Source organism: Petaurus breviceps, unplaced genomic scaffold (assembly GCF_028583685.1).
Source record: "Petaurus breviceps papuanus isolate PSGF00001 unplaced genomic scaffold, PetGlider_PUasm1.0 90825, whole genome shotgun sequence".
NCBI lineage: Eukaryota > Metazoa > Chordata > Mammalia > Diprotodontia > Petauridae > Petaurus > Petaurus breviceps.
In genome coordinates, this window is record NW_027187353.1 from 115,173 (window position 1) to 142,763 (window position 27,591).

The window sequence follows — 27,591 nt, forward strand, 5'->3', positions numbered from 1 at the left end:
ATATGGATATAAAAACATGTAAGATGACAAGAGCCAGATGCCAGTGTACACAAAAAAGATACTGATTTTAAGTGAAAATTACATCAACTAAGTTGTTTGGTTGGGTTCCTTTTCCCTTACCATTTGGTTTTAACACTTCAAGGATCTGAGATTTCATCAATGAAAATACTTTCTCCACAAATGTGGATTGTATCACATATATTTTCATGAGTTGCTACTGCTGAAAAAATTGATCTTGGCTAAGTTGGTAGCCAACTTAGTGAGGAGCCTATCCTAAATTATCTAGGCTGTTCCTTGGACCACAGGCATACAATTTTTTCAAAACAAAATCTGTGTCACCCACAGGAATGTTCTTCATAGAGGGACACAGAAACTCTTAGACACTCAAGGACACAAAATAATCCCAGGTTTAGGAATGAATGTCAACAAACAACTCTACTTTTCAGCATTCTCATAGTTCAAAACTAAGCTCATCATCTTTCTCTATGTAAGTTCTTTCTCCTACTTTCTTATTTCTCTTAGTAGCCCCATCATTCATTCTCTTATTCGCCATGCTCAAAACCTATCGTTTCTATCGATCTAATTTCTCAGACATATATCCTCCCTTTTCTCTTTCCAGTGGCAACATCCTAGTTCAGGATCTTGGCATACATAATCTGGAATACCCTACTAGATGCTCCTTAAATTATCTTAACATTTCTAGTTCCTCCCCATACTACCCCAACAATGTTGCTAGATTCATCTTTGCAAAGCAGGTCTGCTTCCCTACTGGAAAGCCTTCAATGCTCCTTCATTACCTGGTCTTAGTTCAAATCCATCCAGTATGGTTTGTAGGCCCTCTGATAGTATGGCACTTCTTGTTCTGCCTTTTTAAGGCCATGGATTTAAAGTTGAAAGAAATTTTATTCCCTCTAATTTTACAAATACAAAAACTGAGACCCAAAGAGGTTATATGACTTGTCCAAGGTCACAAAGGCAGGCAGAAGCAGAGCCAGTACATAAAGTCAGGCCCTCTAACTTTTAAGTTATTTCAAACTATTATATGGTTAATATTTTTTCCCCTTCCATTCCCTAAACCTGACAATATTCCTTTTTTTTTTTTTGGCTTATCTGTTTATTTCAGAACCAAAAATGGCATTAAAATATTATTTTAATTATTTTACATTTCTATGAAGAAATGATAACTTTTCCTAAGCAGACTACATACAACAGACTTCTTTATATCTTAAATGTGTGGGTAAATAATATGGGATATAAACAGTTGACTAAATGATTATATGGCTAATCAAATATTGCAGTCCCTCCTCCTTTGAATTTGAAAAGTTTCACCATGAAGAGATGATGAAACATTTACCTCCTTTTGGGTAAAAATGTAGGTGATTATAAGGGTGAAACACTCAGTATGTTGTCAGATACTGTTTTGGTCTCATGCTTAATTATCTTTCTTTGGTTAAAAAAAGTGTGGGGGGGTTAATTTAAAGAACAATGGGAACTAACTGGTATAAAACTTAAAAAAAAACAAAAGGTCTGAAAGGATCAGTCCAGATCCAGGCCCCACGTGCCTCTGGCCTCTTCCCTGATCTGACAAGGGACCTCATCACTGATGGTCCAATCACCTACCTCCCTCAGTGGACCACTCTCTCTCTAGTCACTGATAGTCTATGTGGACTCATTCATGAAGGGTTAGCATACTTCCCCTCCCTCAAACTCTCCCCATTTTGGTGATTCTCAACCCCTGGTTGCTCAAGTACACACTGCATTCTCCATCCCCAACTGCCCACTCCCCCTCACTCTTATCCCCCTTAACTCTACTCTGCAAATGTCCCAGTCCAGCTCTACTCATCCCCTCCCCCCACTGTCCTCACTGGGCCTCCTGCTCAATAACTGACAAACTTGCTTTCTTTGTAATTATTTTCCTTTCTCCTTATATCTCCTGGTACTCACTGGGACCTGGCTTCGTCCTGATGACACTGGCTTTCCTTTCTAGCACTTTTCACTCATAACTCACTCTCCTCTGACAGTCATTTTGCAGGAATTAAAATGCTTCTTGTACTCCCTTCACTTCCAGACTCTCCACCACCTCCAGTCAGCAAATTCTCCTTTGAGGTTCACACCATTCAAATTTTTGTATCCATTGACCCCGAGGACATTCTCCTTCATTCTCAATTAATTCAGAACCTGGGTTCAGTCCTTCCCTCTACCCCAGCTCCCACCCTTATAACAGGAAGACTTCAACTACACATGAATATTCCCTCAAATACCCTAATTCCAGCTCCTGGATCACTCAGTTCCCATGTCCTCATTGTCCACCTCACCTCAGCTACCCACAGAGAAAGTCCTACCTCTGATGGCGCCCTCACCCACAAAGGCACCACTTCCATGTTCATCCCCTCTGAAATTCCAAATGGGATCACAATCAATCGTCCTTTCTCCTCCTCTGCCTCAAGACTGCAAACCCTGCTCCCCACCGTCACCGAGACTTCCAGTCTCCTGTCCCTTCAGTTCTTTCCCAGATCCCGTCCCCCTCTCTATCCCATCACTGATCCTGCCATCCTAAGCCTCAGCTCTGAATGACTCTCACCAGCGGCTGCTTCCTTTGCTGCCACACACATGCTGCTGAAAGCCGTTGGGATTCATGACATTGTGCGGACTGGGTCTGCTACATATTTACATCATCTCATCTGGGCCCTCCCTGCTGCCAGAGAGCCCCTTTATACTCCCTAACTCACTAGCCTGCTCACCATAGCGGATCTTCCAGACCTTTTCATCTCTCCTTAAACCTCCCATAGTTCCCTTCCCCTCAGTCTTGAAGCTGAGTAACCTTGCCTCAAATTTCACTAAAAAAAAAACAAAAAAAACGGAGGAGGTTTGCGAGGAGTTCTTTCTTCCCTCTCCCCAACTCCCCCTCATCTCACATCACTCCTTATCCTACATGAAGAAGTACAGGGCCATCTATATCTGGCCACTGGATCCAGACAGTTCTGGAGGAGAAGGTGAGGCTGGTGACTCTGCACAGCCCTCCCCCACTTAAACCCAATTTATCTGCAAGTCGTGGCCTCACCTTCCTGATGGCAAGGTGCTCTTCAAGAAGTAAGGACAAACAGCCACACAAAGAGGTGGTCCTTCTCCCCTCTATGTACACAAGTGATCCCATCTTATCCCTGCTGCCAACACACATACCAGCATCTCCCTATCCTCAACACTCACTTCACCCATCTAACCCAGCTAGCTGTCATCTCCCAGCCCTTTTCCACTTTGTGGTTAAACTACCTGAGAAGGCCATCGACAGCTGGTGCTTCCCCTGCCTTCCCTCTCATTCTTCTTAACTCTCTGCAGGATGATTTCTGAGCTCATCATTTAACTGAAACTGGCCTCTCCAAAGTCATTAATTTCCTAATTGCCAAAACAAAGGGCCTTTCAGTCCTCATTCAATCACTCTCTTCTCTCCTCCTTCTCCTCCTACCTGTTATCTGACCACTCCTTGTTCTTCCTTTGTTGGCTCTTCATCCAGATCACTCCTGCTAACCTCCAGTGTCCCACGGGCTTTGTCTTGGGCCTTCTTCCCCTTTCCCTTTATGCTATATCACCCGGTGTTCTCATTGGCTCCTAGAGACTGAGTTATCATCTCAGCCTTACTCTCTCCTCACCTCCATTCTTGCCTCTTTTATCGCCTAACAAACATCTTGAAATGGATATCCCATAGAAATCTTAAATACAACATGTGTTTAACTCATTAACTCATCTTTACCCTGAAAATCCTGCCCACTTCTGAAGGGTCAAGGCTACCACCACCCTCTCAATCACTCGAGCTTGCAGCCTCCTCACTGTGTGCCATCGTGACTCCCCTCTCTCACATCCAACCATTTGTCAATTCCTGTCCCTTCTATGTGCCCCGTTCTCTTTTATACCCCCACCACCCTGGTGTAGACCCTCATCACCTCACACCTGGACTGCTGCCATGGTCTGCCAGCCTAAGTCCATGCCACATTCAGCTGTCAAAGTGATCTCCCTAAAGCACAGATCTGACCATATCAAATAAACTCCAGTGACTCCCTATGACATCCAGGGCTACATAGAAAATTCTGTTTGATGGTTAACGCCCTTCATTGCTGGGCCCCTCCTGCCTTTCCAGTTTTCTTATACCCTACCACAGCCTGCACACTCTGCAATTCAGTGACTGGCCTCACTGGTGTTCTTCACACGAGACAACTCCCTTCCCTATTGCAGGTATTTTCCCTGGCCATCCACCCACCAGCAAGTCTCTCCCTGCTCATCTCTGCCTCCTGGTTCCTTTCAAGTCTGACTTTCCCCTAGAAGCCTTTCCCAGCCCCCTCAATGCCAGCGGCTTCCTCTTGTTCACTTTCTCCAGTTTAGCCTTTATATACTGGTTTGCACATTATTGTTTGCGTGCTGTCTCCCCCATTAAACAGTGAACTCCCTGGAAGCCTGTTTTTGCCCCTTTTTGCATCCCCAGCCCTCTGCAGAGTGACCAGCACACAGCATTCAACTGCTTCTTGACTCACTGAGATAAACATGTATAACCCTAAGTGTTGAGCTGTGCTATAGTCCTGCCATATGTAATCATGTAAATGCCACATAAGCCTTCCATAAATTTAAGTCCTCAGGAGAACTTAGCTGAAAGCTGAATCTCATTCCAAAATCATACATGCTAACTTATCTAGCCTGCATGGGTCACACGTGGTAAGAACAATAGTGATAATCCCCAAAACCCCAATAACAGTTAATTCACACTTCTCTGGTGACTTTAAGGTCTATGAAGCACTTCCACAAGCATTATCTCCTTTGCTCGGGGAAGAAGGTGCTATGATTGTGGCCTTTTCTCCTCTGCCCAATCTGATTCTGGGTGTCTCATGGGAATCCCTCATCTTTGTATCCCCCACAATACAGCCCCCTGCATTTACTAACTGATCTCCCTGTTTACTGGGTTGAAATGGGGCTCTTTTTATCTGTTGAGGTAGCGGATGACAGGATCTAGTGCTTAAAGGTTTATAAATTCCGTGCAAACATCATCTCACTTGAACATCAAGAGCTCTATAACATAGGTCTGATAGCCCCCATTTTTTGGATGAGGAAACTGAGGCAGAAGAAAGGTCCAAGGACTTGTTGGGTTCACACAGTTCCCAAGGATCTGAAGTCTGAAGCCTCCCCAACTCCAAGCACTCTCTTGTTTTCTCACTTGCTTGGACACAATAAGTTTAAGATGTGGGGTCTTCAGTAATAGTGCCCCAAGTGCTGGTACTCCTGATTTTACCTCTTCTTTGTTATTCTAAACTTCAGTCCATCCATACCTTCTCATGCTGTGTGCGGCTTGTCCGTGTTCCCCCACAGACCCTCCGCAGGTGACAAACAGTACAGATCATTCATCATCCTCCTTCCCTCCCCTTGCCGCCCCCCCCCCCTGGTCTTTCAGAAAAGGCCCCTTATTCTTTATTAACTGCAAAATAAGCCTGCTGTCAGCCCTTCTACAACGCAGCCACTCCCTCAATGGCAGCTATGTCCATGGAGGGAGAAAAAGAGACCAGCTAGAGGTACTGTTCTCCACACCCCCTCTACTGCCTTTCAGACTTTGTCCAGATACACCAGAGCCATGTGAATAAAGACCATGGGTTCTCTACAGGAGACTGTGCTTTCAGATCTGGCAGCTGAAATTCCTTCTGACTGCCTTCTCTCCCAACTGACAGGAGCTCCTTGTATTCTTACTATGCACAGGGGCTGGTGCTAGAAGATTAAAGCTATGGATCTGATGCCATCTCAGAAAGCATACGAGGTGCCCCTCCTTAACCCAACCAGCTGCACTGTAATCATGTGCTATTGGCCCAGACACAGGTGGATGGCTTGGCACAGATTCATCCCTCCTCTTGGAAACACAACTCAACCCTGCAGCCTTCAGGTGGGCTTCTCATATGTCCTCCTGTCTCTAAGGACCAGGAAGGGTACATGCTTATTACTAAGTAGCACTGATTAATTCCCTAAACATCTGCTCATTCTCTCTCCACCCCCCAAAGCACTACATGGACAAAAATGTCACAAAGGAGCAGCAGAGACATGACAACACTGTGACTTCTGTTAGGGCCGAGGGACATGGGACAAGAACGTCGGGATCCGGTGATCTACTATGTAACCGTGTCTCCTAGCCTTCCCAAGCCCCCAAACAAAAGGGAACTTGGAACAGAACAGACTGGGGCTGTTTCCTGCCTCATCTGTGAAGATTTCATTAATGTGCCGCTTTCTTTTTTTATTTCTATTCTGTCTGTTCTTTAAACCCTCCATCAGTTTTTGGCAGTGAGTGGAGTGGGTCCCGCACACACCAGAGCCAGCATGCTGGCTTTCTCTCCCCATCCTGCACCGCTGCCCTGCATGCTGAGGCTCCCTGCAAATCTACAAGCTGACAGCAAAGCTGACTGCATGGGAGGGGAGAGAAGCCCAGAGTGACATGGGACAGCTTTGCCAAGACTTACCATCAGAGGGCACTACCGTGCTGCAGTACACAACTCTCAAGTGTTGCCACGAAGACAGCCTCTGGTGCACCTGGAAAACCCAAAGAGAAAGGGCTCGTCATTAGGGCGTCCAGCACCTAGGTGACTTCCTGACTTGGTGCTCTCCAGCCTGAGCCAGAGCAATTCCTCCTCCTTCCCGCTGTTCAGCTTTTGGACCGCCCTAAGTGAAGCAGCGGACAGAGTGCCAGACCTAGCACCAGGAAGACCTGAGTTCAAATCTGGCCTCAGATGTGTACTAGCTGTGTGACCCCGGGCAAGTCACTTAACCCCTGTTTGCCCTCACTCTCCTCACCTGGAAAATGGGGATAATAATAACCCCCAGCTCCCAGGGCTATTGTGAGGATCCAATGAGATAATATTTGTTCTTAATAAATGTTAGCTGCTATCATCATTACCTGTGCCCTTTCTATCCTGTTACTGGGTGTAGCCTCCAGGGGGAGTTCAGCATCTCTGTACTCTCTCTTTCGGCTTTTGCCAGCCACATTCAGTCCTTGGGTTCCCTCCCACCCACCACCTTCTGTGCCTGCAGAGGACGTTCTGCACACAGAGAGAGAAGCACGCTCATGAGGAGGAAGCACTCAGGGCTGATTAGTAATGTACAGAACTCTGAGGTTCAGGCTCTCACCGCAGGGGGTCCTGGGGAGCAAGCTGGGCTTGCAAAGTGGTTGGTAAAGCTGTTCACTGCAGACCACCTGACCACAACTGCGTGTGTGTATGCGTTTGTGTGTGTGTGTCCCCACTCAGAGGTGAGGAGCTCAAGGCTGAGTGCTCAGGTCACGGGCTGGAGGTCAGACCTCTGCCACAGACAGGATTCTACCTCCTCTATCTCCAGACACCTGTGTGAGGCCAGCACTCTGTCCACTATCCCATGTCGCTGTCATCCTCTGTTTTGTCCCCAACCCCGATGAGTTCTTTTTTGCCACAATCTCCAGCTTCTTCGTTTTCTTTTACAATTTCCCCTTACTATTTTTCACTGCCTCAATATCACCGATGAACTCAAGGACATCATTTTGTATTTCAATTTTTCCTAAGTAATAAGCATTGATTTGTTACTTTTCTTCTGAAATGTTCCAATAAACATGGGAGCTGTTATCATTTCCACAAGCAGTGGAGAAGAGGTGCCAAGTGCAAATATTCTCTGTATAGATTGTCTAACACCAACTTCATATTTTTGGCATTTATAGTTGTGCTGTCAAATGATCTTCCGCTTCATCTTCTATGGAGCTAGTAATGAATTTTACTGGACTTTATTTTCATAACAAAAGAAGCAATCTATTGCTGCTACTGGGTAAGTTGTCATCTTGACCAGAAAGAGTTGGAAAATTCTGCATCTGAAGCAATTTGAAGATACATATTATTTAGAAAAATTACATTTTACTTTCTTTTTTTTGGGGGGGAAGGGCCTCTGATTTCATCTGTATAGAGAATTCTTAGTATGGAAACTCTATATATAATGCAGATGAGTTCATCTGTGACATATTTTTAAGAGAGTTGCCTGGGCCATTGAGAAGCCAGAACTTGCTCATAGTCAGACAGCTAGCATGTGTCAGAGAGAAGACTTTGAACTTGTCTCCCTAACCCTAAATGTGGCTAGAATCTATGGACCCATCATGCACACTTCTCTGATTCAACAGTCTGCTGTCTAATTCAGAGCAACAGGGCGGAAGTAGTAGTTAGGATGCAGTAAAGAAATGGGATTTGACAGTTTTGAAAGACAGTTCCATTGAGAGCCAATTATCAAAAGGCTGCAGCCTAATATTGATCAGTTACTTTGTTAGATCCACAGTTTTGTCTTGCCAAGGTTTTTTTTTTTTTCTCTCGTAATCTCAACTTTTTTGTAATATATTTTCTGGGTTAGCAAGAATGAAGAGAATTGTTATTTTAAATCAATCGATTCTCAAAAATGTTCCAGATCCACTCATATAGATACCACAAGGACAGGAAAATAGGTTCACATTTAATTGGTTTTTAATGAAATCATCCCCGTGTGTGTGTGTGTATGTGTACCTACGCGCGTGCACTTGTGTAGAGGGGGAGTTATGAAGAGAAAGAGGGAGAAAATGTCTTCAAATGTATTTCACTGAGAGCTCTTGTATATATCTGAAGTCTCCTATAACAGAATCATATGCTTCCTCCTGAGGATCAGACTTTCGCAAGATAGGGGCCCAGAATGCTGAGGAGAGGATATATAATTTTGATAGGCGCAGAACTCTCAATTTCCCCATTTCTCCAGTTGGATTACATCCCAAACTACCACCCTGGGCTTAGAAAAACCAAGAGAGTACAGAGGGAACTCATCAGATATATGGTAACTCAAGAAAATGGGTTTCCTTAATTTGGAAATGTTAGCTCTTGTTCTAGGGATCTTATTTTCCAGCTTTATTCAGGTCTGCCAGTGAACTTCCGCCCCTGGTTTCCACACTTGGCTGCTGGTAGACTTGTAGTGGTGAATAACTTGGGCAGTGGGTGGTTGCTATTAATATTTTTCTCAGTGTTTCCTTTGTTCTTGGTTGCCGATAAAACATAGGTAACAGGAGAAAACAACTCTTTAAAATAAGAGAGAACAAATTCTATATCTCAAAAGAAGTCACAAATCAGTTGCTAATATCCCAATACTCTCACGATTTAGTTTCTAGAGAATATTCACCGGTTTTTCTATAAACTTTAAAGGTTAAGGTAGTGGGGGGAAAGGAGAAAAATTAACTAGAAAGATGATTCATATAAATGGCAACTTCTATATAAATGCTAGCTACTATTATTATATCATTGTTGTTATTATTAATTATTCCACCAACATTCTGTCTTTTGACTGTGACAAGCTTTTACTTATGGGGATGCCTAATGAATGGGCCTTCTCCTCACTTGTGGCCAAAAGGTGAAAGTGATGTGACTTGTAAGGGCCACAATAGATTGGGTCAACAAGAACTACTGAAAAAGTCACAGGGAAGTCTTGCTTCTTGCTTTTATTAATAGAGATGGAGAACTTGGTATTGGGGTTGAAGATGCAGACAGGACTGGTGTTTTCATGTCAATTAAACATCAGCTACGTGCCAGCCACTATGCTTGGCCAGCCCCCTGGCTTTTCACTGGTACCAAAAGAAGAAATATCAGAGGAAAAGGAAATTTTCTTGTCATCTAACCCTTCTTTCTGTTTTTGGTGACTGACTTCCTCTCTCTATAAAATGAAGGAGTGATGATGATCTTTAGGAATCTTCCAATTCTGAATCCTACAATCATTTCAATGATCCCCCAAGAAAAAACTGGAGAGAAGAAGCTTGCTCTCATTATTTATCCTCACAGTTTTAATTGTGATACTCTCTTCCTCTTTGGCTCTGGCAAGAAGGCTAAGAACTTCAATAATGTCCATTATATTGTGTGGTCTTGTCAGCCAGGAGCCTCTCTGGAAGGCAGATCCTATACCAAGCTATAAAGCCTGCAAATATGGGTCTGCTTAACAGAATGCATTGGTCATCAGGGCACCTCTCTGGCTAAATTAGGAAAAGAATTTTTTTTTGGACCGTGGTCCAAGACCATCTAAGGCACAGAGGAGGTCTTGATCTGCATCAGTTGTGGCCCCAGACAGTTGGGATTATGGATCCTTAATGTTTTAGAGTATTATCTGGAAAACTATCATGAACTATGTGCACCAATGGTAGGTATTTATAACATCTACTGGTTTTTCTTTAGGAAAGAAAAAAGCATTACAAGTCTTCTCTGGGGGGGGAAAGCCCCACCAAAAACCAACTTTCCCATGTGTTCTGCTAATGCTACCTAGCCATATAAAAAAAGCTGATGGTCTTGACAGGAAATTACATTTCCATGTATTAGAAACAAGTTATTATGCTTATTTAAAAATAAATATTGTACTTGTTAAAAAAATAAACATTTTCTACATTTCTAAGAAGTTTCCCTCTCTGCTATGAAAACAAATAACAGTCCAGGGAACAATGTCAACTGCCAGTTGGCTATTAAGGATAGGTGGAGAATGACATATTGGAGTTAACAGTAAAAATACTTTGAACTTATATAAACTTTTTATAGCACCTCATATGTCTTATTAACTTGGGCCAAAGGGAAAGCCTACTTCCTTTCTCCCTCTGCATTCTCATTTAATTATTTAATCCTAAAAATTGGGCCCATTTCCAAACTGCTCTGGGGCACAAGGATAAGAAAATGGCACACTGCTTATGACAGATACAGCAGAATAATAGTTAATGGTTTATGATAGTGTTCATGCTTCTCTCACAGGGAAATAGAACAGATTTATATATAATTGATGATATAAATTATAATTTTATATGTTTATATATGAATATATATGTGTACAGACAGACACATAGAGAAGAATAACAGACATAACCAAACCAGAAAATTTTCCTACCAGGATAAACAATTCATTTTGTACAGTATTTTATGCTTTTCTAATAACCGAGTGTGAGAAAGGCAGAAAATCCACCCACTATTTTGCAGATAAAATTTGGTGAATTATAGGAAAGGATATTAGCAGGATCAGAACTCCCATCTCTTGGCTTTAAGTCCATCTCTCTTCCCCCTGCACCCAGCACCCTTAAAGGAATCACAGTTTGTTGGAGTCAAACTCAATAACAGCTGACATTCCTTTCTGTCTGAGGATAGGAAAACATGCTGGGACTCACATTTGGTACAGATGGGGGTAAATGACAGTTTCTTTTCCTAACAAGAAAAAGAGTTTAATTCCCATCACCTCCCTCTTCATCAGCCATCACACAAGTCTGGCCTTTCATTTCCATATGGTACAACGTCCACATACTCCAGAGAAGTCAGAAGGCAAAGCAGCCGTGTCCCCACACCCTCTCCCCCCTCCCCCCTTGCAAAGAAGTCAATCATTTTAATAAACCACTAATCCAAATATGCACAGTTAAGGACAGAGGAAAAGGACATGAAAGGTCATTTTTACTCTGTGATGTTTAATAAATTAGCTGCTTCTGTTAATCAGATTTCTTTTAAGCAAATTATTTTAATCCATGTTAAACCTTTCAAACCCAAACAGGATTTTTCTATCCTACTGTTACTGATCAAATCTTGTTCCCTTGTCTCTTACACCATTGACAGAGTAAGATTTTCCTACATACATGGAAATGGAGACTCAGAGTGTTTAAGGGACAAATTGGACCTATTGTCATACAATAAGATAGTTGTAGAGCTGGGAGTAAAACCCAGGCCTTTCGATATCCAGTTAGTATACTTTCTATAAAGTTATTAGTAGGGTTTGGAAGAATTTATGCCAAAATTTCATTTTAATCTGATGAATTTTCCAGAAGAAATATTCTGTAATCTTTGAATAGGTTCTCACTTGTGATTCACCAGCTGAAATCTAGACTTTTTACTGAAGTCTATAAGGAAGACGGGATCATATAGGAAACATTTAGCCCTAAATTTCAAGCAGGCTCTGGAAACTGAATGCTTTCTTTGGGTTTCTTACCCCCATGATATACTGCCCTGTGATTTTCAACAAAACATCTTATTATCTTTTTCAGAATGTGTGTGTTTGCTGTGATCTTAGCATTTGGTTTTCTCTCTTAATAGAGCAATGATTGCAATGAAGGTTAAAAAGGAACAAAAATGAGAGAATATTTATAAGAGAAAATCATTTTCAACTTACAGAGGGGTTAAAAATTAGATCCCAGGGACCGAGGTGTAAAAGTCCAAGCTTCAACACCAACTGCTTGTTTACATAAGTGCCAGATGAAGGGGTGCTGCTGCTACTGCTGGTGGCCATTTACATCCCTCCATCTCAAAGGGAGAGCTAATAATTAAACAGATAACTTAGAATAACTATTTACTAAAAAGCACTGTGAGAGTACAAAAAAAAAAAAAAAAGGACAATGCTACATCCCCGAAGACGGCTAAATCATATGGGTCAACTTGAAAGCAAAAGCAGAATTTTACTTGACCTTCTGGCAGTAAAATGTCTAATGATTCCTTGGCTTGTCTCTACCCTGGCAAAGTCTGTGGGACAATGACCTAATAATCCCCTCACCATTTGCCCTCCAGCTCCTGCAAAGCAAACAAACAGGAAGGACTAAAAAACGGGGTTGCCTCCAGCTGCTGAGCTGAGTTGTTGCTAAGTGCTGGGTCCTAATGTGTGAAGGTGTAACTGAGATCACTCAGAACTGGAGAGGAGCTTGGAGGCATTTCAGAGCTCAGCCAGTCCAAGTCTTTCCTTTTAGAGATGTGGAATCTGAGGCTCCAGGGGCAGCACAGCAAGCTTCGAGGAGAGACCAGAGCTCTTGAATTCTCATGTAGGGTTCACTTTACCACACTGTACTTCCCTAATGCTTCTGAAACAGCCTACCACAGTTCCCACAGAATCATGCCAAGAAGTAAATCCATCCCTTCAAAGATGCTTTGAGCATCTACTACAAGACAATTTAACTCTCAAAATAGGCAATTTGCTATAAAGAAAGAGTGAAAGCTAGAAATGCTTTTTCTATCAGATGGTAAGCAGAAGGAAACTTCTTACATTATTATCTAGAAACTTAAATATCTTTTGGCTGCCATCTATGCCAAACTGAGTTAAGTGAATGGTTTTCGCTTATGTGAAACCAAAACTTGAGTCTTTACCAAACAGTATAAAGAGAAAAGATAGATTATGCTTTAACACCAACAGAAATTACTCTCCTTCCTGTAAGAGGAAGGAAAAGTGGGACCATGATTAGCTCCAGTGAAATATGAATAGGGAACAAATAGTTCCTCCGGCAGTAAAGACTCTAGTGAAGATATTACTCTTGATTTTTTAAAAAGGAAGAAAAGGAAAAAAAAATTCACCTACTCAGTGATGTGAAGGCTCTCTATAAATGACCCACTAGCAACATAACAGGTCGCACTGGGCAGATCAGTGCCACAAGTGGGTTTGTTTTTTAAATAACTGGAAAAGGGCATCATTTGATAGTCAATAAACATTAAGCTCCTACTATGTGCCAGACACTGTGCTAAGCCCTGGAGATACAAATAAGAAAGAGCTCCTGCCCTCGAGGAGCTTATAATCTAAACAGGAAGACAACACCAAAGGAGAAAGAAAAATTAGATAATCCTGTTCCTGTCTTCAAAGAACTTTGCCTAGTAGGGAAATAAGATGTCAACAAAAATCGCTCAATATACTAAATGTAAGTGCATAGAGTTTGTAAAATAAATTTCTATGTGAAATCTAAAGGAAAAGGCCATTGCTTTGTGAGAGGGGGATGGGATGGGGGCAGAAACAGAATGCATTAAGGGATTGCTTCCCATAGGTGGAGAGGTAGACAGTGGATAGAAGGCCAGCTCTGGAGTCAGGAGAACCTGGGTTCAAGTCTGACCTCAGACAAGTACTGAACCACACAATGTTCCAGATAACTCCAAGTTACGAAGCCATGATGAATGTGACAGCCAACATTTGGGCAGCCCACTAAGATCAGAAGATCTTTGTTCACTTTCTCTCAGTTTCACCTGTGGAAAAGCCCATGAGGTGATTAATACCAGTTTGGTTATCTTTATCCCTAGATGAAGGAACTGAGGTCCAGAGGGTTAAAGGCCTTGCTCATGATCTAAATTCTGGGTCTTCATGAATGTCAAAGCCATAGAAGGGCTCTCCAACAGCTGGTCACTCTCACTAAATGAAGAGCCAACAACTTTTCCAGGCACTTGTGACCTCGAAAACTGTTTAATTACCTTTCCCCCCCTTACTATTAAACAGCTCACTTTTATAAATGTGTGTGTGTGTATTATCTCATTTGATCTTTTTAACAACTTAGTGATGTTGGTGCTACTATTAAGTCAAGAAGCATTTTATTAAGGGCCTAATATGTAGAAGGCACAGTGATACAAAGACAGTAAAAAACAATCCTTGCTCAAAAGGCGCCCACAGTTCAAATGGGGGGAAGATGACACGTAAACAACCATGCACACAGATGAAGATTAATTTGGAGGTAATCTCCGAAGAAATGCCCTAGTGTTAAGAGAAAGGCTTCTTACAGACAATGGGATTTTAGCTGGAACCTGAAGAAAGCCAGGAAAGTCAGGAGAAGATGAGAAAAGGGAGTTACAGAGTTGAGAGATAGAAGAATGTCTTGTTTGAGCAACATAAGGAGGTCAGTGTCAATGGATCAGAGTCTGTGGGGGAAGCCAAGAAGAGGTCAGATCATGAAAGGTTTTGGAAGGCAAACAGAGGATGTGAGAGTTGATCTTGGCATGAACAGGGAATTACGGGAGTTTGCTGAATGGGGCGGATCACTTTGACACTTGAATGGAACAATGACGTGGGTGCAGAAACCAACCAGTAGGTTACTATCATAACCTAGGGCCGAAGCAAATAAGGACCAGCACCCATCAATCAAGATCACCTTTCCTAAGCCCTCGTATCCTGCTTCCACTTCTCCCTACAATCACCCTTGGCACTCTCTTCAGCTTCAGTGACCATTTCTATGCAGATGATTCTTAGACCTCTTTATCCAGCTTTAGCCTCTCACGTTAAGTGCCTACTGTGTGTCAGGCAATGTGCTAAGTGCTGGGGATACAGAAGAGGCAGAAGGCAGTCCTGCCCTCAAGGAGCTCACAGTCTGATAACAAATATATACAAACAAACTACATACAGAATAAATAGGAAATAATGGAGACAAAAGGCACTAGAATCAAGAAGCGTTGGGGAAAGCTTTCTGTGGAAGGTGGGATTTTAGTTGAGACTTATAAGAGGCTAAGGAAACCAGGAGGCAGACATGAGGAGAGAATTCCAGGCCGGAGAAAATGCCCAGAGCCAGGAAATGTAGTATCTTGTTTGTGGAACAGTCCGGAGGCCTATGAGGCACATGGGATCAGGGAGGACAAGGTTGGGAGTAAAGTGTAAGAAGACTGGAAACAGAGGAGGGTGCTGGGTTATGAAGGGCTTTGAACACCAAGCAGAAGGTTTTGTATTTGATCCACCAACAGCTGTTGTAGCAGTCCAGGGCCCAAGATAATGAGGACCAGCCCCAGAACAGTGGCAGTGTCTGGGGAGACATGGGGTGTAAAAAGAGAGATGATGGTGGAAATGACAGGACTTAGCAACTGATCAGATATGGGGGGCAGGGGAGAGTAGGAAATCAAGGGTGATACCTCAGCTGTCAGTCTGAGTGACTGCGACAGTCACTTTATTAATATAACAGGGAAGTGTTGCTTAATGCCTAGGTTACAGGGAAGCCAGGAAGGGGGGGATAGAGAGAAAGACAATGTGTTCCATTTTGGACATGTTGAGTTTAAGATGTCTAATGCACATCCAGTTTGAGATGTCCCATAGGAATCTGGAGCTGTGAGACTAAAGGTCAGCAGACAGGTTGGGGCTGGAATCACCTGCAAAGAGATGATAATTGAACGGCTGGAGCTGAAGAGATTGCCAAGTATGATAATTCAGAGAGAAGTGGAACCTGGATATCAATGGTTAGCAAATGTGATCTTGATAAAAATCCAGGAAAGGAGATGGAGAGAGGTCAGGCAGGCCAAAAGACAACCAGAAGAGACTAGTGTCATGAAAACTTACATTGAGGAGAAGAGAGAGGTCAGCAGCATCAAAGGCTAAAAAGAAGATGAAGATTGGGATAGAGTTGGATAGTGAATTTATTAGAGCTGTAAATAGGCCTTAAAGAAGTTAAAAGACTTGCCCAGGATCACACAGTTAAGTGTCTGAATCAGAATTTGAACTCCAATCAGAATTTGACTCCAAGCCCAGCCTTCCTCCATCACAAGATGTTGCCTCATTAAGCACCCTCATGTGTGGAAGTCATTATTTAGGATAAGCCCCAGCTCACCTGCATTTACCATATGCCCTTTCTTTGAGTCACAAGGAATTGTGATTATCCTAAAGTTATGGAATTCCATATTTGATGGCCATATTACTGGTGTTAAAAATACCAAAGTTTGGTGGCAGGGAATTGCTTAGAATCTCTGAAAATGCTCCGTTATTTCTCAAATGTGGACCAATCTCCTATTTTGTTTCTTTTCAATTCGGGGCCCAATTTGTTCATCCACATTTAGCGCTTATCAAGGTACACACACACACCGATTCATAAAATCTAGGCAATGTGCATTTTTCGCCCACTTCTTTTTTCTTGTATTTATTACTAAATCTCTTTTAAGGGACCATGGATCTCACTGAGAAGTAATTAGATTTTAAGGGATGTACTGAGGTTAGATACAATCTGTGCAGTCCTTCACAAACACAAACCATCTGCAGAACCTCATCATTAAAAGCAAATCCCTCTTCTATCAGAGCTTGGCGTGGTACATCTGATAAGATAGTGAGGAACACCTTGCATGAGACAGAGCATCTGTCTCTCTTATTTGAAACCCCGCTTGAGAATGATAATTAGAGGATCAATGAACAAAGTTCTCTCTGTGGTTACATCTATCAAGAATCTTAGGTGACCTAAACATTTGAATGGGAGACCCTTTGTTGGAGACAGACTTTTAAAGCTGCATAACCAAAAGAAAATAAAAAGAATGGGGTCTTGTAAGAAGATGAAGAAAATTATCTGCAAAAACTCCGTTTCCTTCTCATATTTTAATCCAAGATATCCTTACTAAATTCATAGGCCATTTTCACAAAAACCAGAGGAGCAAAGAGGAATTTCCTTCCCTTTAAGTCACCAGAAAAGTTTGAACTGCACAGGTTATTGTTACATTTATTATTTAAATATTACAAAAAATAATTTTACTACTGCTGGCTCTTTCTCCTATATTTGTAACGTAGTTGGTTATCTTTGATGTGAAGGGATTACAGAGATTACCTCCTAGATCTGGTTGCAGTAGAAGGAGAAGGACAAAAACCAGCATGAGCAACTTGCAAAGAGATGCTCGGACGCAGTTCCTGCCAGAAGCTCCATTTGTTTTGAGGTCTGTTCAGGCAGCAGGCTGAGGGCTGCCAAGAGAGCCTGCCCCAGGAGGAAGAGTAGGGGCGGGAGAATGCACCAAGAATGCACTTGTATAATTTACAAATTAGAATGGAGATGGCTGAGACCATTTGGCTCCCTGCTCTGCATTTCTAAGATGCTTTGATTCAGTGGAAGGGATCCTAGGCTTTAGGGGTAGAATTCAGTTTAACCCTCTCGTTTTTACAGAGGATCTGGGAAGGGGAGCTTGGAGGCACAAGCCTGGGGTTCAAATCCTGGTCCTGCCATTTCCCCTTGGGGGCTGGGGTGTCACAACCTTCCTGCGCTTCAGTTTCCCCAGCTACAAAATGAGGGATCTGGACCAGCTCTAACTCAATGGTTAGAATAAGATAAAAATAAATAAATAAAAAAACAAACAACTTCTGTCCAAAGGATGAATCACATCTATTCTATCCCTGACGAGTGGTCAGATCATCCAGCCTCCAGACGGAGAGCTCCAGTGATGGGGAATTCATCGTCTCCTAAGAGACACCAAAACATTTCTGGATGGCTCTAATTGTCAGGAGTTTTTCCACCTACTGAACTGAAACCTTTTCCTACTAATTGGTTGTCGTTCTGCCTTCTGGGACACTGAAGTATGTTTCTGCACTCCTCCACTCAAATCTGGCTCATCATTACTGACCTATATGCCTGGAACAACCACTCACTTTCCAACGTCAAAATCTCCTTCTGACACCCTTGTTCCCTGCAGGCCTTTTCAAATGCTGCTTGATCCAAATCCTATCTAATGCAGAAGTAAGCACCAAGAAGGAAGGTTGGATAAGACTGCTCCCTGGACTAAAACCTTTCTTCACCATAAGAACCACTCCACATCTACTGAACTTGTAAAGGAATTAAAAAAAAAAAAAACAAACTAAAACAAAATGCGAATTCTAAAATGTAATCCTAAATAAAATACGTACATTATTATATACATTAAAATATATACACGTATTACTGACTTAGCACATCAGTTTCTGGAAAGTAGGGTCTATGGCTTCATCAGAACAATCATATGATTATACTGTGACAGAAACAAATGGTAATTATATGACATGAGATCATTTCCCCTTTCAGATAAGACTCCACAGCATCTGCAACCTTAACCAGACTTGACTAGAATGACCTGGTATTGGCTTACTAACCTACAGTATTTAGGGAAGTTGCCATTTTACTACGGGTTTGTTTTAAAAGGTTGAGAACAAATTTAATTTACTAATTTACTCGATGCATCTTGGTGTTATTGTTGGACCTTTGTAAAAGGGTATGTTTTCCTCAGAAGCAGAATATGGAAGGTTTGTAGGTGGTAACCTCTGCTCACCAAAGTGTTGGTTCTAGCTAAGTTAATCTTACTTCTTACTTACAAGGAAGACACTTGAATTGACAATCCTTCTCAGCAACTCTGATGAGTAAAGTGGAGCCCAATGAGGCCGGGGTTTGAGTGAGAAACCTCTGAAGAACGTTACGGGATGGACGTCGGTGGTGAGCCTCAGACTTCAGGTATATATTTTACGGAATCTCATTTGGATTTGGTGTCTTCAAAGAGAAACACGAGGAAAGCAGCTGGTGTGGTGGAGAGGGCAGGAGTCTGGGAAGCAAGAAGCCTGGGTTCCAGGTCCAGCTGCCACTTCCCATCTGAGCCTCGGTGTCCTACTCTGTACAATGAGGCTTTCAGATGAACAGAGCTTTTCACATACGTGTGACATACTCACAGCAGGCACTGCTCCTTCTCAGTCTCCTTTGCTGGCTCGTCACCCACAGTGCCCCCACCCCCAAGGGTGGCTGTTCTCCAAGATTCCCAGGTCCTCTTCTCGTGTCCTTTTTCTACCCTCTTACCCCCGGTAACCTCACCAGCTCCCATGGGTTTAACCAGGATTTCTTTGTCAATGAATACCCAGATAAGTGTGTGGAGCCCCTGTTGTCTCCTCTGAGCTTCAGTCATGTGTTACCAATCGGCTTTTGGACATTTTGAACTGGATGTCCCAGAGACATCTCATGCTCAGCATTTCTGAACTCAGGCCTCCCTGCTCCCAAACTTGCCCACGTCTGTCAAGGGTACGTGCGTACCACCGTCCTTCTGCTCCCTCCCAAGTTCATAACCTCAGCCTTGCCCGGGATCCTTTCTCCCTCACTCGGCCCATCCGGTTGGTTAGAGACCATCCGTGCTTTATCTTCACAGCAGCTCTTAGTTTTGGTCTACATGCCCTCTCATGTAGATGATCGATGATCACAGCCATCTCTGACTGGCCTCTTTACCTCCAGTTTCTCACACTACACAAATGCTGCTAATTTTCCCTAAATGCAGACTTGCCACGTGACCTCTACTCAATCCATTCCAGTGGATTCCCTACTGGCCCTAGGACACAATATACACTCTCCTATGTGTCTTTCAGAGAGCTAAACCACCTGGCTAAAACTTCTATTTTGTGACTCATCGAGCATTTCTCTCCCTCCTGCTCTCTTATCCAGCAGAACTGGCTGCCCCCTGGTCCTCACCCTACCTCTTTTGCCATGGCTGCCCAAAGCACCTGGAATTCACTCTCCCCCTCCCCGACCTCCAAGAGCCCTTCTTTTCTTTTAAGAAGCAATTCAAGAGCCATTAGAGCCATAGAGTCTTTCCCTCCCCAATGCTGGTGCCCTCCTTCCCAAGTGATCTGATATTTGATGACTATGGGTATCTTTGTATTTACTGTCTTTATAGCTGAATGTCAGAGTAGTTCTTTGTTCTCAGATCCCCAGTGTGGAGCACAGTGCCAGACCACAGAAGGTGGTTCACAAATACTCCATTGATTCTAATTCCAAATCCTAAGCTCCATCCACCAATCCAGGCTGCCAATTAGGTGGCTCCCAAGTTCTATAATCCTTTCTGCATGGCGTCTTTGGAAAGACAGGCTTGTTGCTGTGACTGCTGCATGCAGAAAATCTCTGTAACTCAAACTTTGTGCCCCCTCCCCATCAATACCAGCCAGGTAATTCTGCATGTGGAGTGCCATCTTGATTGCAGACTGTAAGGCTGATTTGTTTCTTCTCACTTATTATGAATCTCAGGTAGACTGTATCATCTAAGGGGGTGTTCTTAAAGTTCCCAACCTACTCCAAGCCCCCTAACTGCAGTTTGCTAAGTGGTACCTAGATGGTCACTGGAAGTGGGCAGAAATGCTATGCTGGGATTCTGGCCCTGATTCACGATGACACTGGTGGTGGGTCTGTTCAATACCTGAGTAAGACTGATGAAACGACTCCAAGAGTCAAATATGTTTCTAAGTCTCACAGACACACAGAAGGTCCAGAGAATCACGGAATTTTAAGACTAGCCCAGGCTCCAAAAAGAATCTTCTCTACAAGGAACCCAAAGAGTGGTCACCGGGCCTCGCCTGTAGATTCCCAACGTAGCGGAGATCGCCATCTCTCGAGGCGGCCAATATCGAGGTCTGGATAGCTTTGATTCAGAATTTTTCCTTACACCATGACGAAATATGACCCTGCAAGCTTTCACACGCTGCTGCATGTCCTGCCACATGGGACCAAACATACCAACTCTAATCCTCTTCCACAGGATGTTTGTTGTTTAGTCATTTCTTTTGGTCCTAACTCTCCGTGACCCCATTTGGAGTTTTCTTGGCAAAGACAGTAGAGGAGTTTGCCATTTCCTTCTCCAGTTCATTTGACAGATGAGGAAACTGAAGCAGACAAGGTTAAGTGACTTGCCTAGGGTCACACAGCTGGTAAGTGTCTGGAGTGGAATTTCAACTCAGGAAGAGGAGTCCTTCCTGACTGCAGACCCAGCACTTTCAACTTTCCATACATCTGAAGGCAGTTCTTGTTCCCTCTCCTGAGTCTTCCTTTCTTGTACTAAGTTCTTCCTATCTTATAATTGTGAAATGGATTTTTTGAACCTAAGTGTAAGATTTCTACATTTATCCCTATCAAGTTGCACCTTTTTCAGATCAGTGTGATGCTTGTGTGTGTGTCGTGAACTTTATGGATTCTTTCTTTTTTTTGTCCCATGTGCTGTCTATCCCTCTCAACTCTGTGCCGTATGCAAATGTTATCTAGGCCTTTCTCCAATTCACAGATAAAAATGCACCAGACCAAGCATACACCCTGCTGCCTCCACTGAAGACTGGCTACCAAGAAAAGTGTGAACAAGGAAGGACTACTCACTGAGTCTGGTCATTCAAACAGTTTCAAGTCTATATCTAAATGTCCTAATGTCTAGCACATGTCTCTTCATTTCTCCCCACAAGAAGACCATGAGAAACTTTATCAGATGCTTTTTGAAAATCTAGGAAAAGGTGGTGTGAAATGGCACTGAGAAGGCCAGGTATTTCACATATGATCTAGTGAAAATATTAAAAAGGACAAATATTAAATAATGATCGAGAAATACAAATGTGAACAACAGTATGCCTGTCTGTACAGTCCAATTCTACACAAAAAGTCAGAAACCTGCAGGGACTTAGAAAGTGATCCTGTCTCAGAAGTCAAGATAACAGCAAACAGGGTAGAAGCCTGTCCATCCCATCAGACTCACTCGAAGAGCCCATGAAGCCTGTAGCACCCATATACAGATTAAGGTGTTTTAGATAATAGATACCTTATATTTTCTTACATTTTTCAATATTTTTTCCTAATAATTCTTATTGTCTCCTCATTTAATCCTTAAATTCTGTTGTCTCCATCCTGTGGAGAGCTCTAACTTGGATAATCCAGGGGGAACTGCAGAATCTAGCCCTCTAAGGTCCTCAAGTGCATCCCTTTGACTGAATCAAAACTTCACAGAACAAATCTCCTTAATAAAAGGATTTGACTTGAACTCAGTCAGCCTAAAGTCTGCTGGTGCTCTGATCCTGTCCACACCATTGGAGGGAGAAGCCAGCTGCAGAATATTAGGAACTCAAGGTCAGCACCAAACAGGCCTAAACCAATCCATTGAAGAAGGTGGGAAGGTGGGGCCAGACCATGACACAAATTCCTAAACCCAGAAACTGACACTAAAAATGTAATTAAACAAAAGAAGGTACCAAACAACCTGAAGAAATACCCACAAGAGGGAGAGGGTAAATCTATAACAATGAGCAAAACCTTAGAGAAAACAAAAAAACCAACAACTGCCTGGCCACAAGGATTACAAGAGTCCCTGGATAAAATGAATCAAAAGAAAAAACGAAACGAGAAGTCCGCAGCTAAAACAATCAGAAAGGAACATACAGCTTAGAATCGAAGGTGAAAATGATTAATCAAGTACAAGAATCCTTGAAAAATAAAATGGACACAATAGAATTCAATGACTAAATGAGACAATAAGGAATATGGGGGGGGGGATTGCAAAACATTTGACTTAGGAGTCAAAAGAAACTAAGAAAGGTCAATATATTTGAATAACTGGAAGATGCCTTTACAGAGATTAAGTACTTATGTTCTAATAGAAGGAGATGAAGCTTCCCTTCAGAACTGTCTTTAAAGGGTCACAAAGGGAATTAAAAAGACAAACACAGGTTTGGGGAAGATTGATAAGAGAGACAAGAGCAAAAGAGAAAGATGGGCGGGGACAGAGAGGAAGAAGGGAAAGAAAGGAAGGGGGAGTTTAGGGTATAAATATAAACAGGGAGAAAGGACAGTAGGATTTAAAAGAGTCCTCCTTCTAGGGTCAAAAAGATGGGAGTTTGGGGTGGCTAGGTGGTGCAGTGAATAGAGCAGTGGCCCTGGAGTCAGGAGGATTTGAGTTCAAATCTGACCTCAGACACTTGAAACACTTACTAGCTGTGTGACTTTGGGCAAGTCACTTAACCCCAATTGCCCTCCAAAAAAAAAGTTTAAGGAGTGATTGGTGTCTAGACAATGAGAAGAGAGCTGGGGCAGTAGAATACAGACAGCTTCAGCTATAAAGAGAAATTCCCAATTAACAATCATAACCATGAACATAAATGAGATGAATTTCCATTAAAAGAGAAGAATAAATAGAATGGAATAAATAGCAGAATCCAAGTATATGTTGTTTATGAGAATCATACTTCAAAAATTAAAATACTGAGATAAAAGAAAGGTGTAGAGAAGATTTTATTATTCTTAGGTAAGCTTAAAAAAAGAAGGGACAGAAATCATCTCAGAGAAGGCAAAAATAAAATTCACAAGGTTAAGAGAGATAAACAAAGGGACTACATTATGCTGGAAGGTACCAAGGACAATGGAATAATATCAGTACTTAATATATGCATTGAATTATAAGGAGAAATAGATAGCAAAACTATAACCATTGGAGACTTCAATGTATCCTTCTCAGACCTAAATAAATCTAATAAAAAGATAAATAAGAACAAATTAACAACCATAACAGAAATTTAGAAAAATTAGATATGTTAGACCTCTTGCTGAATGGGGACAGAAAAGAATAATGCACACACACACAACATACATATCTATTTATGTGTGTGTATATATACATATATATGTATCATACATGGCTAAGAATATATTTATACATGTAAATGTGTACACATATATTCTTAGCTGTGCATGGCACCATTACAAAAATAGTACCATGTACTATGGCATAACACCCTTATAAATAACTAAAAACAGAAATATTAAACATATATATTAATTTAATATATTTAATATGAATATATATAATAATTTAATATATATTAAATATATATACTTCTGATCACAGAATAATAAAGTTTTTTTAAAATCAATAATGAATCTTTGAAGAAAGGATTCAGAGACAATTTAATCCTAAAGAGTAAGTGGGTCAACAAACAAATAATTTTTAAAATCCCCCACAAAATTTCATGAAACAAAATTACAATAGTAGAGAGCATAGTAAAAGTATTGGATGCAATCAAATCAGTTTTTAGGGGTAAATTTATCTGTAGTTTTAGCAACAAAAGAGAAAGACTATACCAATGTAGTGGGCATGTAACTAAAATAAAACTAGCAAAGCAAAAAATCAAAAACCTTCAACTGAATACCAAACAAGAAATTTTATAAAATATAGATTAGGAAAACCTTAAGCAAAAAAAAAAAACAAAAACAAAAAAAACCCCACACCCAACAATGGAATTAATTAATAAAACCAGAAGCTGTTTCTGTAAGCTTATTGAACTACATGACTCATTAGCTAATCTGATTGTTAAAAGATGGGAAAAGCAAACTGCCAACATAAAAATGAAAAGGGAGGATTTACAACAAATGCAGAATAAAGGAAATTATTTAAAACTATTTTGTTCAATTATATATAGCAACAAAATGCTAATTGAAACGGATAATTTTTTTTTCTTTTTCTTTCTTTCTTTTTGAGGGCAGTTGGGGTTAAGTGACTTGCCCAAGGTCACAAGGCTAGTATATGGTGTGATGGTGTGATGGTGTGATGGTGTGTGTGTGTGTGTGTGTGTGTGTGGTGTCTGAGGTCATATTTGAACTCAGGTCCTCCTGACTCCAGGGCCAGCACTCTGTTCACTGGACCACCTAGCTGCCCCAGATCATTATTTTTAAAGATATAAAACCCAGTTAAAACACACATACATACACACACACACACACACACACAGAGGAATAAGAGAATTTAAATAACCAATCTCAGAACAGGACATAGAACAAGGTATAAAGGAACTCCCAAAGGAAACTTAAAAGTGAATTCTATCAAACATTCAAAGAACGATTTTCCCATTACAGAAATTACTTACAAAATAGGAAAAGAAGGGATGTTACCAAATTCCTTCTATGAGAGAAACACTGTGTTGATACAAAGAATAGGAAGAGATAAAGCAAAAGAAAACTAGGGACCCAAATCCCTAATGAATATCCATATAAAATGTTGACTAAAATGTTGGAAAAGAAGGGAGAGCAACATATTAAAGTGATTATTCACTACTAGGAGAGTGGATTTTTATCAGGAACACATGCGTGGTTAGATATTAGGAAAATCATGAACAAAAATAGAACATATTAATAACCAACATAGTAAGTCATGTGATTATATCAAAAGATGCAGGATAGGTTTTTAACAAAAACACCCACTTTGGTCAAAAACATTAAAAACTCATCAGCATAAATGGACCTTTCCTGATCATGATAAAAAACGTATCTGACTAAAGCCAAGAGCTAGCATTATTTGTAAAGGAGAAACACCAGAGGCCTTTTAAATGAGATTGGGAACAATGAAATGTAGAGTCAGCACTAGTCTTTGACATGGTTCTTGAAATATTAGCTGTAGCAATAAGACATAAAAAGAGGGAATGAACATAGGCAAAAGGGAAATAAAATGATCACCTTTTGCAGATTATATAACTCAGAGAACTCTAGAGATTCAACTATAAATTAACTGAAGTGACTAATAATTCCAGCAAACGAGGAAAATATAAAATAAACCCACACAAATCATCAGACTTTCTATATATTACCAATAAAACTCAGCAGGTAGAGAGAGATAAATTTTATTCCAACTAACCACAAAATAATAAAAGTTGAGAGTCTATTTATCAAGACACTCACAATAAATATAGGAGTAGAAAACACTCTTTTTAGAAATAGAGACAGACCAAAGAAATTGAAGAGAGATTAATTTCTCAGGGTTAGGCCATACCAACATAATAAAAATGATAATTCTACCTAAATTAATTTGCTTAGGGCTATAACAAACTACCAGAAAGTTACTCTGTAGAGCTAGAAAAAAAAAAACAAAAATTCATCGGGAGGAACAAATAATCAAAAATCTCAAGGAAAATAATTAAAAATGTGTGAAGGAAAGGGGCCTAGCAGAACCAGGTCTCACATGGCCCTACAAAGCATAAAAGTTTATCAATTTATCAAATTATCAATCAAATAAAAAATTATCAAAACTATATGGTATAGGTAAACAAACAGAAAAGGTAATCGGCCAATAATGGTAACATTTATTCAGTACCTACTATGGGCCAGGCACTGTGCTTAAGGCTCATCCTTGAGGAGCTTACATTCCAATGGGGGAGACAACATACAAACAAGTATATACGGAGCATTACGTTGTCTGTGTAAATCGTCTCTCTCCCTTGACAGCTGGCAGCTGTCTGATACTTCTCTCTAGATCAGAACAGGTATCACCCACTTCCCAAATGTGGACCACACAGTCCTGTACCTGGCATTGGGAAGATCCGGGCTTGGAATTTTGCCTCTGCCATTTATTACCTTAACTCATAACTTCTCAGATGACTTTTCTGAGACTCGGTTTCCTCAGCTGTCAAATGGGGAGAACGTTAAAGCTGTACATAAGCACCAGTTATTACTTCTTAGAATAGTAACTAGTGGCCAACGTTTATACAGAGGCCCCTGTGTCCAAGGCACCGTGCCAACCTCTGTACAGTTATTATTTCAGATTATTTCAGCCCTGGGGGGAGGGGGGGCTATTATGATCAGATGAGGAAACAGGATGAGAGCAGTTAAGTGACTTGCTCAAGGTCACACACAACTAGGAACTGCCTGAGGCTAGATGTAAACCCAGGTCTTCCTGTCTCCAGGCTCAGTGCTCTACTAATGGCCCCTGTGCATATGAAGTTTCTTTTTAGTTGTTTACCAGCATCACCCCATCTGTTTTTTCAAGAGAAAAAAGGTTATTTAAAAGGCAAACTAAAAATCAGCTATTTGATCTCAATAACCAAGATGATTTCAATGACTTCAATAGCCAAGAAGCTTCCATTGGGAATGAAGATGCTTTGTCAATCATACCATACTGAATCCCACAGCGAGATACCGCACACATCACTCCAACTTCACTGGAGCCCATTTCACCATTCCCGGCCGCCACTAAGGGCTAGTCTTTCCTTCAGCAAAGCCGGAAGGATGAAAGTGGGAAGAAAGGAGAGCAGCTAGTGAAAACTCCCTTAACCCGAAGGGCACAAGGACAGAACAAACAGAAGACTGTCAAAATGCTGAGGAAATCTGGATGCTCAGATGTGAGAGAAGAAGTCACAGTATAATTAAATTCTTAAATTCAATTTCAGGAGTATGGAAGAAGACATTAGTTCCAAGAGCTACAAGAATGAGACCTGCATGAAAATGGTCCATTGGTCATCCCAGTGTGGCTCTGTGGGGCTATCACCAAATTAACCCATGATCGTTTGGCCTTGGAGAATTAACAAGGAATGCACAGAGGGGGAGGGGCTCTGCAGCAAGTAACCGGG

At 41.5% G+C, this 27,591-nt stretch overlaps 1 protein-coding gene across 2 annotated transcripts in view; it reads right to left on the reverse strand.

The window, feature by feature from the left end:
* The window catches only part of MCU (mitochondrial calcium uniporter), a 181,378-nt gene that overhangs the window by 32,148 nt on the left and 121,639 nt on the right, over nt 1-27,591 (reverse strand). For both annotated transcript variants that reach the window (XM_069071073.1, XM_069071074.1), the window contains exon 2: nt 6,480-6,549. In XM_069071073.1, the coding sequence (XP_068927174.1) occupies nt 6,480-6,549 (70 nt within the window). The remainder of the gene's footprint in view (nt 1-6,479; nt 6,550-27,591) is intronic.